Here is a 16,964-nt window from a genome sequence, read left to right on the forward strand (position 1 = left end):
AGCAGGCATCAATGAGAAAATATTGTAAAATTTACAGAAATTAATTTCACAGCCAAATACTCACTAGCACAAATGTTCCATACCATTAGATATAACCACAAAGAATAACTTTGTGTTTTCAAAATCTCTGCATCCTGGTGCCTGCACATATAAAATTAGAACATACATCTGAACAATATTCTTTTCAAGTCATCATGGTGTACAGTTTTGCACATGATTAATATATTGCTGTGAAAAAATTAAATGTTCTTGGATTCCTACTTAAAATCCATTTTCTTTTTTAGTAAAGGTACATTTAATTTGATTGTATAATGGTGATTTTCAGTGATTGCAATTAGTTTTGAGATTATATTTTAATCATTTGTAAAAAATACATTACATTCTGCCTTCATTTTGGCATAACTTGATGGACTATGTGTTTAGTGTTTGAGGACCAACGAATGATTTTGAATAATGAATCTATGGAGATCTTAGAGAAGAAAAAAACCTCTGCATGCAGAGCACAGATGCATGTAGCTCAGTATCTCTTAATGTCCACTTATTTTACTATCTAGGCTACCAAAATCTAAGTTCACAAGACCTTATGACGTATCTAAGGGTGTTGCTTGCACAAAAAGTAGCACTTATGAAATGTGTTTGTCTTAAAGCAGATTTTATACAAGACATTGTGTCAAAGGATTTTATTTTATTTATTTTAAGAATTTATTTATTTTTACGTTGAAGATCTGGGGTGTAGGCCAGAGGTGCAGGGTGTGAAATGATTCACCAGAGACAGAGTGGGGAGCAGAGCAGGCGGAGCAACTGAAATACACTGCTGAGGGGAGCAGTGGGTGAAAAAGGAGAGGTCTGCTGCACCTGTGACAAAGGATTTTATTACTTCACTGTCTTTGCTTATTTGGCTTCCATGATTTTCTCCCATTCAGAATGTCAGTCTCCAAGTGTGAGGCAGGAAAGTGACCCCAAACCCTCTCTGTATATCTTAGTCTGTTCCAGAAAATCAGTGAAACGATTTTTGGCCCCAACTAGATGACTGGCTCAGTGGATACATAGTACCTAAAAGTGAAGCCAATGCAGAAGTGTTTTGGTCTCCTTGGGAATAGATATCCAAATAACCTGGATGACTAGAAGAGTAATGGTTAAAATCCCAATAGGTAGTTTTGAGACAGCACTACGGGATTGAGAATCGGTGGTTAAGGAAAGATGGCAGGTGTCTCACATTTGACAGCATTTCTAATAATGTCCGTGTACTGAGGTGGTGGCCTCTCGTGACGTGGGTCACAAACCATATTATTCTAAACAGTAATTTGATAAAAACAATTTTAAACAAGTCTGAACAGAAAATTAACGTGATTCTAAATCTAGAAGATTCTTTAATATTAACTTTGGAAATGGAAATATTTTGCATATTAGCTAATTTAAATCAAACAAGAGTTGTGCATTCTTTAGCATTTGAACAACATGTGTTTATGGGACTAATTGGTGCTTAATGTTAACCTTTTATTGTAAAAGACATTTCATTTATTTGATTTTATTTGATTAAAAGTTCACTATGATTCGGGCCTCCCCCATGGTGCAGCGGTTTAGCGCTGGGTTGCGAAGCTGTCTGCAGCCTCTGTAAGCGCCTGTTTGATCCCTGGCTGCAGAGGAGGGTCCCACATGGTGCGCAGACCTCTCCTGCCACTCAGTGCTCCCCTCAGCCGTGTACTTCATCAGTCTGCGTGTTCTGTTCCCTGCTCTGGCCCTCGTGAATTCTCTCACCCTCCTGCGCCTCTGACTGTACCCAGTGCTTGTATAAATAAATAAATAAATCTTAAAAAAAAAAAAACAAGATTTAATGCTTAAAAAAAAAGTTCACTATGATTCATTTGACATGATATTTTTTAAACATGTGTAGACTGTATAATCACTATAGATGATCACCAAAGATGTATTCCACAAGGTATTTAGTCAACATTTACAATGTGGCAGACAATGGGATTGGTTGTAGGATGTCTTCATAATACTTATATTGATGTTCTGAACACTTTAAACAGCATGTCTAATTAAATATCAGAATGGCACCCTAAGAGTTTCTCCTCTGTCCCCTTTATTTCTTTAGCTTGACCAATAAATTGAAGAGGCACAAGTTTACTTCGGCTTTTGAGATTACCTTCCATTGCCATTTCAGTCAACATAACTTAAGTCAGACAAAACAATTTGATTTGGGTTCAATATGGTGCTATTTTGATCTGAAGGTCAATTTACCAACAAGCAGGAACAGTTTCTCATTATTTTCCTTTGCCACTTCAAGCAGTCTTTGCTGAAGTCTTTCAAGCAATGTGTGACCTCTGTTTCAATGCTTCTCACAGATTTCACAGGCTGTCACCACCACTCAGCCATCACTAACACAGACAACTCTAATGGAAACAGTAACTATGGTGACCACGAGGGAACAAATCCTGGTAAAGCACGCCCAAGAGGAACTTCCTCCACCACCTCCACAGAAGAAGAGACAAATTATTGTGGATTCTGAAATTAGGAAAAGGTGAGAGAATCTGACTTAATGGCTCTGTTCTTAAGTGGAGAGTGATTAATTGTTGAATAGGAAAATTCATTTGCAGCTGTTTTGATGGTAGTGTTTTTACTTGAGCAATATTCCCAGAAGCCTTGAGAGCCTGTAATGTCAGTTAAGGTAGTGGGGAAATTATGAGGTGAGATTTAAAAATTGCCAGGGTATCACTATCTCAACAAAAACTGAATACTTAGTAGATACACTGTTCAGAATTAAGAGTCACAGAGGATGAACTGCTAAGGACACATATTAATCTCAGAATTATTCTTTTTTCTTTTTTTTTTTGAACATGTAAAGAGCCTGCTTGTTCAGTACCTACTTTTACATTAAATGTCTTTTTTTTCCAGTAATGGAAAGTACATTTTCATGAAGAAGTACACCTATAATAATAGATGAGATCCATTCTGCTAGTTTACCAGAACATAATGTCTCAATCTGCGCATCCTAAATCAGGAGTAATTACTGAACAGATTTCCTGTTCTTTGATATTTCTAAAGTCTTATCTTAAAGGTGTTAGAATTTTTAAACTGATCTTTTTGTGGCTTTCTCAACCAGACATTGTAGATAGTTAGGTATTTTGTAAATCTGTGGGTATATTAAAAGGATGAGAATAAAATTTCATAAATTCAAAGCTAACATGAAAATCATAAAGTGCCACAATTTCCTTTTCATTCCAGTTATTATAATTCTAAGATTAAGAAAGAACATTGAAATCTGCCTTATGTTTCTAAGCAGCATATGTTTTAGAACGTCTGGAACACTTGACATTAGAATTTTCGTATACAAGGAAAAGAAGTATGAGAAGAACACATACCTAAAAATAGCATGTCAGATGTTCTAGGCAAAGTAAAAGCACCTAGAGAAGTTTTTCATGTGTTTTGTTTGAGACTTTCAATGATTCTCTATTAATCCATGACATATAACCTACTTCCCTAATTTCACAGTAAATTAACGGTACTTTCTCTCTTGTATTTGCTTGGCTGAGTGATTCCTCTAGCCCAAGGGTCAGCAAACTAATGCCTACAGGCTGAGTCCAGCCTGCTGGCAGTTTTTGTATGGCTCATGCATTTTTAAATGGCTGAAAACGATCAAAAGAAGACTATTTCATGGCATGTAAAAATTATAAGAAATTCAAACATTGGTGTCCATAAATAAAAAGTTATCAAATCATAACCACGCTCACTCACCAATGTGTCATCTATAACTGCTTTTACAACATAAAGACAGGGTTGAGTAGTTTTAAAGAGTAAGAGATTATATGGCCCTCAAAATGTAAAATATTTACTCTCTGGCTCTTCTCAGAAAAAGTTTGCCGACCCTTGCTCTAGTCAAATTGTTTTCAAATTCTTTGAATATTAGCATTTTGTTTGGGTCAACCCCTTTCAAGGACTCCACTCATTGTTGGAGAAAAAGCATAATGGCAAAAGAATATCAGTAAAACTTATTAATCAATTAATTTTTTTTTAATTTGCCTTCCTAACTTAGATATTAATTTAATTCATGTTAAATAAATGTCTACAGACAATGCTTTGTAGGATCCTGAATTTATTAATACTTTGCGACAACTCAAACGTTCTCCGCTAATTTTTTAAACACTATAATAGGGAAACTTAGCTGCCTTGCTTTCCTACTGCAGAATTAACAGAGCAGTTGATCATGTCCATCTCAGTCTTCTAAAGCTTATTCTCAGCTGTTCAAAGCATGTATTTGTTTAGCAAAAACGTGTTCTGATGACTTTTTGTTTCATAAATTTTGTTTCTATCTGATGCTGTCAGCAGTTTTTCTAAGTATCTAGAATGGGATGTCCAACTGGGAGCATAAAGAATATACTACTTAAATAAAAGCTAACACATTCAGAGCATTTTAGAAAATGGTCAGATCTATAATAAAGGTTTTATCTGCTTATATCATTTATTCTTCCCAGTAACCCAACACAGTATATGAGGCTAAATCATACACAGAGCTACAGAGTTCCCAGTCAAGGCTGCAACCTAGCCTGTGTAGTAAAATGTTTCTTCAGTAGATATATAACCAAGGTGATCTTATGTCTTGGTTTACCTGAATCCTTCCCAGATTATTCCTTCTGTATAATAATGCATAATAAGTGTTGTTAATGTAGGGCCTCACTGGTGGCACAACATTTGAGCACTGGGCTGCGAAGCTGCCCGCAGCCTCTGCAGCACCAGTTCAATCCTCAGCCGACGGGCAAGGGTCCCACATGGCACGCAGATCTCTCCTGCCGCCCCCTGCTCCCCTCAGCAGTGTACTTCGGTCCTTCTGCCTGTTTTGTTCCCTGCTCTGGCTCTGGTGAATCCTCTCACCCTCCCGCGCTTCTGACTGTGCCCAGTGCTTGTATAAATAAATAAATAAATCGTTTTTTTTAAAGTATTACTAATATAAATATTAGTTATCTGTAGCACCAACTTTCACTCCAAATGTGCCCATGTTTGGATAGTACGATAACGTGCACACTCTGTATCAGACTCTAGATTGATAAATTTAGACTGAACAAATAAAACAAATAAGCAAACATTTAGGAGCAGTTAAATTCAGTAAGTGAAATTGTCCACAGAATGGAATCAGGTTAAAATATTGTAATGGTTCAAGAGGCATCCTGCAAATGTGACCAGGGCTTCATGGTGGCAAGTTTGAGGGTCCCTCTGTTATCCCATGAGAGAAACACTAGCATTTAACTGTCAAGATTATAATCTTGACAATCTAATGAATGTTCTTCTTTTAAAAATGATGGCCTTTTCCAGCTTCTGTGACATACAAATGGTTCTCTAGTTACTACTCTACCTGGTTTTCCTCCTGCCAGTTTTAGGGCAGTACCTTATAAATCCATCTGTTTGCCCTTCTGACCTCTTTTTTTCTAAATTGTCTCCTTTCATTGATTCAGCACTCTCTCTAAGTGAATGATTCCAAAATCTTACAGCATCATGTCTTACTTCCACCCTTAAATTTCACTTTTATGTCTTTAAAGCTCTGATCGGGTCATTCTACTTGAACATCTAGCAAGTACTTAAATTTTTGATTTCATCTGCCGCAAACATTTCTTGGCTCCAATTAACTACACCTACTTACTCATAGACTGTACAAATATTTTAGTTATTATATTTAATTGCTTAGATGTTGAAAGAAGAAGCAAATACTGGAAAACACAAAGGCATGGACTTTGGAATCAGAATTACTCATGTTTGAAACTTGCCTGTTTTAATTACTAGCTTATCGTCCCGGGAACATTACCTAGTATCTCTGTCTCAGATTCAATGTCCTTACTTTATAACACCGAGTGTGAGGATTAAGAAATAAACCTTTAATACTGTGCCTGTGAGGTAGTAAAATTCAGTATATGCAGTAGCTGTGATTCCTGGTGTTTGAGAATGGTGTTTATCTTGGAGGTAGAGGTAGTTTTATGGAGGTGAGAGAGGTGATGGAAGCATTAGAGATGGTACAGGTGGTGAGGGAGGCAGTGGTGGTAGAGATGTTTGTGGTGATTGAGGTGGCAATGTGGTGTTTGTGGTGATGGAGATGGTAGTCATGTACTGTTGGTGAAAAAAAATCTAATACTAGGCATCTCAAATTTAATGAATTTAACAAAAAATTACCTTCTCATCTTCATTTTCCATACAGAATTTATCACCCAACTTCACCAATCCTGTCAGTAATCTCTACCTCTTACCTTGGTCCTCACTTGTTGTTTTTATTTCATGGGGCAAGACACTTCATTTCGGTCATTTCCAATTATTCTAATGAACTGTCTACCCTACCCTAAGATATACACCACTCTCCCCATTTTAGGTCATGCCCATTTCTGATTCATTTGCCTCAAATTACTATTTCTGAAATGTTTTCATGCTGATTTTCCACATCTGAGATTTTTGTAACTCCTATTGCCTCAAAAATAAAGCATGAGGCCCTTCTTATGGTAGTCGTCATTATTCTTCCATTGATTTTTATGTCTGACTTCCCCCAGTTCTTTCCAAATATGCTAATAAATTGCATTATTCTTTGTGCCAATGCCTAATGTCACCCATATGATTTTTTTCTCACAGCAGTGCCATTCTGTTTTATGCTTTTTTTAAAATTGTATTTATGCATACAAGAGCTGGGGTGTTGGCCAGAGATATGGGGGATGAGAGGATTCACCAGAGACAGAGTGGGGAACAGAACAGGAAGATCTACTGAGATACACTGCTGAGGGGAGCAGCAGGTGAGACAGGCGAGGTCTGCTGTGCCATGTGGGTAGCTCCCTGGCCGGGGATCAAACTTGTGCCATAGTAGCTGCTGATAGCTTCATAGTGCTGAGACTTAACCCTTTGTGCCACCAGGGAGGCCCTTTATAATTTTTATTTCCCTTATATTCCCTGTATAGAACCATGCATATAATTTAATCAACAAATATTTGTTAAAAGAGTAATACAGTTCATCTAATTGTACCAGTTGAAATTTTATATTCCAACAGCATTTAAGAAATCTACCTAGCTAGCTCCTCATGGAATTTTTCTTGATAACAAATAAATGTGCATTCTATGAATCTTTAATAATTCTAATTTTACCTATCATGATATCATTATTTATTCAAAACTATTAAGGGATTTAACATTTTAACATTCAGTTTTGTACCACACTATAGTTTCTTAATTATCTAAGTTACATTTAATTGATTCCTTAATAATTGCACATTTTCTACATTATATTTATTGTATAAATCGTCTGCTTTGCATTAAGATATCTCAAAAGTGTTCTATTATCTTGGGTCACAAAGTAATTATTCCTACCAGTAAATTATCCCTGCTGTTCAGTGATATTATTTTTACATACAGGTAATTAGCAGAGAATGGAACTCAGACTAGGTTAAAACTAGATTGATTATCTAGTAAATTGGAGTCTATCATGGAGCTCAGTTACTAATCATGTAATAGTTATTTAAGGGATTTCTCACGAAACCTTTTGTTTACATTTTGGCATCAACTGGATGAAACCAGTGGCAGATTGGATCATTTATAAGTAAATGCTATTTTAATAAAGATAATTTTCTCAAGTATAATGTTAATAAATTAGTGTCTTTGACCTCAAGACATTTATAGGGGCATTTAGAAATATCCAAATTCTCCAAGCCTGTTTTTGCTTCTCCTGGGTAAGCAGACAGTCTTACTTTACTTTCTCTGCTCATGACCTTCATGTGTTTTGACTGGCATTATTATTTTATTGTTTTTTTCAGATTAATCTTTGTTTTCTTTCTTTTTATGTTTATTGCCTGAATAACATTATGTCACACCCTTGGCAAAAAATTAGATAAATGTGAGATAAGACCCCTCTTGCTCCAATTTTATCAGATTAATGTCTAAACTATTTCTGTTTCAGACATTAATTTTAAATTTTATTCCCAAATTATAATCTGCAAATTGTAAAGTAGAGCTTTGAACTTACTTGAAGAATCAAATCTGATTAATGCATGTAAAAGCTGATTTTAATTTTTTTTATATTTTAATTTGATCCTGAAATACTTGGGATGTTGGTTTCAGTAAGAACATTTTTGCCTCTTGGCACAGGCCAGAAAAAATTAACATTACTTCTTTTATCTAAGGAGACTAGACTCTAGAATTGTCCCTGGCTGCAGGTTAATTGAGGTTCAGAAGGTTAAATAACTTGCTTTTACTTGCAAAATAAGGACTAGTGCTGAGTCACCTAATTTCTATTCCAGTGTTACAGTTGTAATGCCCTACTTTCTATGTATTGACGTCAAATGACCTTGATCATAAACTTAGAATTCAATTTAGAAACTATTTTTTGTGAAGACCCAACATTACATATCATCTTTAGATATTCCAAAAAAAGATAACCATCCATTTAAGATTCTTAAAACTATTTTGTCATAGAAATCAAAAATAAGTCATTAAATACATTTGGAAGAATGTAGAAATGTGAATTCTATAGTCATGTTAAGGGATTAGAGCAATGATATGTAAAATGGCATGAGATAGCAGTATAACATGGTAGCTTATTGGGATTGCACATTTGGGGGCTCCTCTCAAACTCACTGTATCAGAAACACTGCTGGTGAACCCAGGAGTCTTGCAATCTCTCCAGTTTCTTTTTTATTTTTGATAAGACTTAATGTTTGAGAACCTTTGCACAAGAACAGTGGTGCTCAGCGTTTCTCAGACCTCAGGACTTTAGCATGCCTGAGAATCATCTGGATTCATAGAGAGACAGATTACTGGTTATAACTAGTCCCCAACAGAGTTCCTGATTTAGTAGAAATAGGGTGGTGCCTGAAAATCTCAACATCTAACAAGTTCCCAGATGCTGCTGCTGCTGCTGGCTGAGGCCCACACTTTGGAAATCAATGCAACAGACACATTTCAGTTACAACCCTATTCTTGCTTCTCTTTCCTCAAACCAACCTTGTTGATAGGGGCCATGTACTCCAGGCGATGCTGAAGTATATAGATGCTACTCTTCTCTCTTGTGACACCTGTCTTGCTGTATGTTTAAATGACCTATTTGTATGCCTCTTTCACTCACTAGACTCCAAGCTTCCCTGGGCCAGGGTCCATGTCTTACACCTGACCTGGTATGAAGTCTTCCATATGGTAGATGTCCAGTACATATTTTGAACTGAAATACACTATAATGGGAACTATGGCACATAACTCTGAGCATAAATGCGACACTTGTATGCAAATGTATTCTTCCAGAATACAAGGCATAAAGAGATGCCAACAGTTAGGTAGACACGACCATATTCCCAGAACCGAGGCATGCAGTTTTGTTTGTTCCCTGAGTGAAGAAAGTGGTAGTCACACTTATTCATCTGAAAGAAGTGTAGTTGCGTATAAAAAACAAAGATTTTTAATCTGAAGATCTGAACTGCCTCTATTCACTTCTGATTCCTGCTTTTACCCTCTCATACTCCGTATCAAGCACTGAAGCTACTCTCAGCAAAATCGCCAGAGAGCTCCTTAATTGCCAACTCCAAAGATCACTGTTCAGTTCTTATCCTTCTTGACCTTTGTGCTGTGCTTGACAGCGATGATTAGTCCCTTCTTGAAATGTTCCTCCTCCTCAGTTTCTGGGACGTTGTTCTCTCCTATTTCTTTTCTCCTTATGGCTTCTCAGTCTCCTCTTCCTACTCCTTTATTGTCAGTATCCACAGGACTTCACATTTTGCCTTCATTTCTTTTCATGGCACCATCTCAGGACAATTATCATTGATCATGTTATCGTTTATCAGCCGTATCATAGGTTGATTTTCAAATTAATATCTCCAGTTCAGCATCACCCCTGATGCTTGCACCTCTGCCATTCAAATGCCCATTGGGTATCTACAACTGATTTCTTATGGAAATCTCAAATGTGGTTCTGCAATTTGGGCTGCGCAGCTCTGGAGAGTAGCACTCCCATCATCATTTCTTTTTATTTTTTTTTTATTTATACAAGAGCTGGGGTACAGGCCAGAGTTGCGGGAGGGTGAGAAGATTCACCAGAGACAGAGCAGGGAGTAGAACAGGCAGACGGACCAAAAGCACTGCTGAGGGGAGCAGTGGGCAAGGCAGGAGAGGTCTGCCTCACCATGTGGGATTCTCCCTGACCGGCCGGGAATCAAACCAGCACCGCGGAGGCTGCTGACAGCTTCACAGCGCGGCGCTCAACCGCCTGCACCAGCATGGAGGCCCTCCCATCAGCATTTCTAAGATCAGCACCTCCTGGACTTGAGCCCTGAACAGCCTGCGCCGTCATTCCCAGTGGCCCTGATAGCTGCTGTGGCAGTAAATCCCTCTGAGTACACCCCTCAGTTTCTGTTTAATTGATTCCTTCCTTCATGCCCTGGCTGCACACACCCTAGGTCAGTCTTTCCTGCACAAAATTGCTACCTCTACTCTCACCTTTCTTATCCATCCTCTTCACAGTCTCCTGAGGGGTATTTTAAAGGTGCAATTTTAATTAGTTCATTGCTCTGCCAGTAGTTCTTGAAATGCATGGCCTGGGAATTCCTTTATGGTCTTTAGCTGTCTAACTCTAGGACTTCACTCCCTTTCCCCCTAGCCACTTTTTTTTTTAAGATTTTTTTATTTATTTATACAAGTACTGGGTACAGTCAGGAGCACGGGGGCTGAGAGAATTCACCAGAGCCAGAGCGGGGAACAGAACAGGCAGAAGGACCAAAGTACACTGCTGAGGGGAGCAGCGGGTGAGGCAGGAGAGGTCTGCGGGCCATGTGGGACCCTTGCCGGGTGGCCGGGGATCAAACTGGCTCTGCAGAGGCTGTGGGCAGCTTCGCAGCCCAGCGCTCAACTGCTGCGCCACCAGGGGAGGCCCCCAACCACTTTTTTTTATGTGCCAGTGCAACTGAAAGTAGCCAACAAACTATTACTGGAGCATAATGAGATAAGGGACTTGAGCTGGGCTATATGTCAATAATGGCTTCCTTTGTACAGGAATTTTTTTTCAATTAAAAAAAAATTGAGATGAAACTGCAAGCTTGGTGACTTAGCAGTTTTATATTCCGGTGACCCTTTTGGTCACAGGCTACTAAATGATAGTTCTTAGACTAACCACCAACCACATTTCAAGTGCACTGCCCTCTGCTTCGGCTTTAGTTGACACTTGCTGATCTCCAAATGCTCTGCACCTGTTTTTATGCCCTTCCTGTTTCCTCTACTTAAGATGCCCTTTATATTACTTTTCCATTCCCCAAACTCACATTTCTTGCCCCCCAACTTCCGTGTCCCTCTGAGAGTCTAATGTCCCAGGCATGTCTCAGCTGTGTTAATTCTTCCTTTGAAACACTTGCAGAGTTTTATTGTAATCATTTTCTTTTCTGATTTGTATCTTCTGTATACTTCTGAGGGCAGGACCCATTTATTTTCGACTCTAGACTTAGAGCGCTTAACAACAAAAACATCACATAGTAGACATTCACTAAATATTCCTGGCATATCAATGGGTATTTGTCAGAATCTTGTCAGGTGAACAGAAACTAGTCTTTATGTTTGAGAAGGAGAAAACATACTGCAGGGTAACCAGCTGTGGAACACTGGGAAGTAACACAGAGATGGTGAGGCTGGAGGGACAGAGGAGGGAGGGACAGATCCCCAAAGCTGGGGCCCTCTTACAGACTGCCTATGAACCGAGGAGCCATCTGGGGCAAAATGAAGCCACAGTGGAGACAGAGCTGCTCTAGAAATGCCACTAAAAGTGGAGTGTGAAGGAAAAATAGTTTGGCTTTATTCTCCCTTCTGTCCCCCCGTAATGCACTGATGCTGCCATTGAATAGATCCATGTGGAAGCCAGAGGTCACACAATGGCAGGAAATATATGTCCACCTGATACATAGGACAATGTGGGCAATGGATCCAAAAGCGGTGGGCTTATGAATGCTTAGATGGGTCCTGATCTTGGATCTTCTCCTCATAAATGATGTATTTGAAGCAAGTCACTAATCTCACTCAGGATCTATTTCTCTGCCTTTGAAATGAAATTTATATGCTCGTCCTTGTTTGCCCTCACACTGGATATTTTTTATGATTGTTTAGGTAAAAATATACACCCTTTCCCCAGGAGAAAATTGAGTTCCCTGTGATTAACTTTGAACAGTTACCTTCTCATGAACACATTTGTGTTATCACAGAAAATATTCCAATATCTTTTGAGAATATTCTTATTCAGAAGTGTTTCTTTATCAGAAAACTGTCCATCTCTAAGTCAGGACACAACAGGCCACCACACATGCATAAAATCATGCCTGGCTCCTATGAACTGAATTGTGTCCCCCCTCAACATTCATATCTTGACGTCTTAACCCCAATTTGATTGCATTTGGAAAAAGGGGCCTTTGGAATAGCACTCAGTTTAGGGGAGTTCATGAGGATGGGGCCCACGTGATGACATCAGTTATAAAAAGGGATAGCAGAGAGCTTGCTCTCTCTCTCCCCTACTGTGTAAGCCACAGTGAACAGGTGACCATCTATAAGCCCAGAGGAGAGTGCTAGCCAGAAACTGGGTGTGGTAGCACCTTGATCTTGAACTTTTGCTTTCTACAACTGTGAGAAATTAAATTTCTGTTGTTTAAGCCATTCACTCTGTGGCATTTTGTTATGTCAGCCTGAGCTAAGAAACGGAATTTGTGGAGCAGTGAGTTTTGCTTTGTGTTTTAACCAAGTTCATAGCCATGCTCACTAAAAGAAGTAGATGGGTTGAAACAACTTGTGATGCCCGGGAAATGACAGTGGGACAGTAAGTAGACATCAGATTTAAATGGCTTTCCACATTGCACTAGATAACTTCTGAAACTTGACTGGAAGTTATTTAAACTTTAAATGCCCACAACATAAAAGCTTGTGAAGTCCTTTAAACTCAGCCAGCTTTCACACTGAGGGTATTTCATGTTTAAATTGCCTCCCACTGCATCCAAGGCACCATCCAATGTATGGAGGGGATCTTTGAATGCTCCTGTGGTCTGTATTAGTTCACCGTATTAAGAAATGTGGTGACAGAAACATTGCTGTTTTTGCTTATTTTCATATTCGTGCAACTAATATCTAAAGTATTGCTGTGATTTGTAAAGTGTTCCAGTTGCTGTAACCATAAATCACACTCCGTCTTTCCCTCAGGAAGGTTGTACTCTAGTATAAACTATGCCATGAGTGTACCAATAAAATGTTAGAAAAGGGGAAAGGAAGAAAAGCTTCCTTCTGGAGAGTTGGGCGTGGAAAGCTCATGGGGATATTAGCACCCATGTGAACAGGTAAAGGATAGGGATATTTTGGACTCAAGGAAAAGGCAAGAATGTTTCAAAATTAGGGGGCAGCCCATATTGTATACAAGCAGAACTTACACAGGATTTTGAGTGTTTTTGTTTGCCTGGAGCAAAAGTTGGGATAGAGAGAATATGGGATCAGAGAGAAGTAAGGCATGAGATTGAAAAGGTAGATTGGGTTTAAAACAAACAAACAACACAAGGTATTCAGTGCCAAACTAAGGAAGGGGGGCTTTAACCTGGTTATGGAGAGCCATATGTTCCCCGGGGAGCAAAGCAGTATGGCTATTGTAAACCACACCATTTTGCTCCCACCTGAGTGTTAAAAGAGAGGACAGCTCAGCTTCACTCAATAGAGCACAGAGAACTGATGCATTTTTTCTCTAAAGAACCAGTCAGTCATTATTTTAGGCTTTGTGCATCGTGTAATTTCTTTTGCAACTATTCAACTCTGCTGCTGTAGCCAGTAAGCAGCCACAAACATGTTAATGAATAAGTGTGGCTGTGTTTAAATAAAACTTTATTTTTAAAAAAGGTGATGGGCTAGACTTGTCCTGTGGACCATCATTTGTCTATTTTGCAATGAATGATACAATAGGTGAGATTATTTTGCAATTGGTGATGTTTATTATCCTTGTTATATCTTTCTTAGCAGTTTTTATTCTTGTGATTACAAGAATGGCTTTTATTTTAGTCCTTAACAAAACTCCAGAGAAACTCTAACCTCCAACAAAAACTTGAGAAGGGGCATGGGACTGGTTTAGACCCACTAAGGAGAGATGGTATTAAAAATAATAGTTAATATGTATATGGCTTCTACTACATCAAGCTCTCTTCTAAATACTCTGCACATATTAATGTATCTAATCATTGAAGTGGCATTGTATTTTTTTTATTATTGCCCCCCCCCCTTGAACAATGGGAAAAATCAGTAACAGGTGAGGCAACTTGCTATGATCACAAAACTTAGGTAAACAAAGCAGCCAGGATTTGCACCCAGACCTGTGGCACAGGATGCTTGCTACATTCTTAAGCTCTGAGTGTGTTGTGCTAACTTCTAATGAGAAGTTAAAGGTGATTTCATCAGTTATTTAGCTGAAATTAAAAGATTGACTAAGACTGCTTAAGAATTTGCCTAGATCTATCTATGGAAACTGTGTGCTCTCCATGGAGTATGGAGGTCCCACATTTTGATGTCTTATTGACTCGAGGATTGCTTCAGACCTTTGGACTATCTTTAAATATAAAGGTCTTTTTCAGTGAAAAATTGTCTTTCCAAGTTAGATGTGTTTTTTCCAATCAAGGTAGAAGTGGAGGTCTTGTGTAGTTGAGTCTTTCCAAGTCAAGATACTGTGCGTGGTATCAGTTCAAACCTCATAAAATATATTTGTGGGCAGGAAATTTGAGGATTTTAGGAAATTATGGAAGATTTCAAAGTAAAAATTAAATTGGAAAATAACAACTTTATAATTTCATGAAGGTATCAGTTATGCAAGCGAGAATCATATTTAGGCTAATGAAAATGTTCAGAATTAATGTCCTAGTGTTGAGACTCCAATCAAATCTGGCATAATTCAAAATAGCACAGTAGTAATGACAGACTGTGTGATATGGCATGAAACAGGAAGTTCATGTGGACTTTTCCTTAATATTTTTAAAAATGAGTTTTATTTTATTCAGAACAAAGGAGAAGAAATTTAGTGTAGTGGGACTCTTTGGTATTAGACTTGGTTTTGAATCTTAACTCTGTGCTTCCCTGTATGTTGAAATTAAAGGAGGTTTCTAAAACTCTATTCTTGATCTGTCTTTAAAAATGAAGATTATAATAAATAACTCCACAGTAACCATGGAGATGAATTAATGTTTCCTTCATGAAGACATGACATGAGCAAGATGATTAAATGCTCTTTTTCCTTTTTCTTTCTTTGAATTTGATTGAATATATAAAAAAAAAAAAACTCTATCTGGATCATCTAGAAATGTCATTATAGACAGTTTAATAGAATATGAGTGTCCAGATATTTATGTGTTCAAAAATTAGGTACAACTGATGAACTAGTGAAAAACTACAGTGTTACAAAGTCCAGAAAATTCTACTACGATATTTGTATGAAGCATGTCTCCCTAAATTGAAGACATTTTCTTAAGGGACTCACTATATTATGACTTCAAAATACTTCTTTGTGTGCTTTTAAATGGCTGAAGGCATTGTAACTGTGCATCTGAGAGTGTCTTACTAACATGTTCTTTTCACACCGTTTTATCTACATCTTTGGACATTTCATGTTTCTCTGTAAGAGAACTCCCATGAAAAATCCATTTGTCACCACGTTATCATTATGTAGATAAGAAAATAAAAAAGAAGCCAAATTCAGGACCAGACAAGCTATGAAAGGGAAATGTGCGCCCTCTAGTGATCTACATTTATTTCTCACAAGGGCATATATACGACTTCTCTTAAGTTTCATCATTTTAAATAAACATTAAATGTGATCTTAAAATAAATGGTTCAGGATTTTCAGCTTGAGCACATTACATTGTAGGATCACAAATTTATTACTATGACAAGATTTCATCTATCACTTAAGAGAATATTTCTATTAACCTGGGTTAAGGTAATTTTCTTGCATAGAACCGTGTTTCAAAGGGACTTTCAATTTACTGAAACTGAAAAATAGACACTAGGCATCTGTGAATTAGCAGCATTTTATTTCCAATCCTCTGGGTCTTGCAATTTTTGGTCCACAAGCTTTCACACCTTGTGAATAAGTAATTCCTCTAATATAGATTGTAGTAATATCTTAACATTTGAGGATTTCCTTACTTTTTCAGGTGTGTTTCTCTGAAATTAACAGCAGATGTAAAAGTTACTCCTTTATAACTATAAAATATTTTAAGCATAAATATAATCAATGTATGTCTAGGTGATTAAGATGTGTTATCAAATTAAGGTAACGGGGCCATTTTAGAGTAATTTTTATCTACCAGATAAATTTTTTATCTACCAGTTAAGCTCTACTTTTTTGCAGAAAAGCTATTCTTTGTAGGAGTTTGATAAAATTCAGTGCAATCAGCTGTCCGGGAAGGTACAAAGATTAATATCAATGTCAGATAACTCATAGGGTTTTCTGGCATTTATAGCTTAAAAATATTAAATCACCTGGTTTGTATCCAAGACATGTATTTTAAACAGCAATATTTTTTGTTACACGTTGAACATATACTTTGGTTTGCCATAATTGACAAGAAGATGCATAATTTTGAGGACAAATTTTATGTTTTGGACTAGAATTGAGATTTTGAAGCACACATAAAATATGAGTATTTTAGGGTAAGGTAAACTATGCAGAGAGTGATTTTTTAGTATCTTTTAATGATGCATTTCAGTGCAATCTAGAATCATTAAATTTTAACTGTACTGAAATGTATTATTTTATGAGAGACACATGTCAGGTTACACATATAAAACTAGAAATATATTTAAGCTTGTGAGATCTTGTAAACATAAGGAAAATAGATTGATAAGGTGGTTAACGAAGCAAATTTCTGTTAACTGAAGACAGTGTCCTTTCTCTTATGTCATATTTCTTTTTTTTTTTTTAAATATTAAATTTTATTTTTATATTCCCCCATACAATTGCAAACGCC

General features: G+C 37.4%; 1 protein-coding gene across 1 annotated transcript in view; it reads left to right on the forward strand.

The window, feature by feature from the left end:
* Window positions 1–16,964, forward strand: part of DMD (dystrophin) — a 1,988,221-nt gene that overhangs the window by 644,493 nt on the left and 1,326,764 nt on the right. The window contains 1 exon segment of the mRNA XM_054695791.1: window positions 2,349–2,524. Coding sequence (XP_054551766.1) covers window positions 2,349–2,524 — 176 coding nt within the window.

This window comes from Talpa occidentalis, unplaced genomic scaffold (genome assembly GCF_014898055.3).
Source record: "Talpa occidentalis isolate TD23 unplaced genomic scaffold, MPIMG_talOcc4v2.1 talOcc4.15, whole genome shotgun sequence".
Taxonomy (NCBI): Eukaryota; Metazoa; Chordata; class Mammalia; order Eulipotyphla; family Talpidae; genus Talpa; species Talpa occidentalis.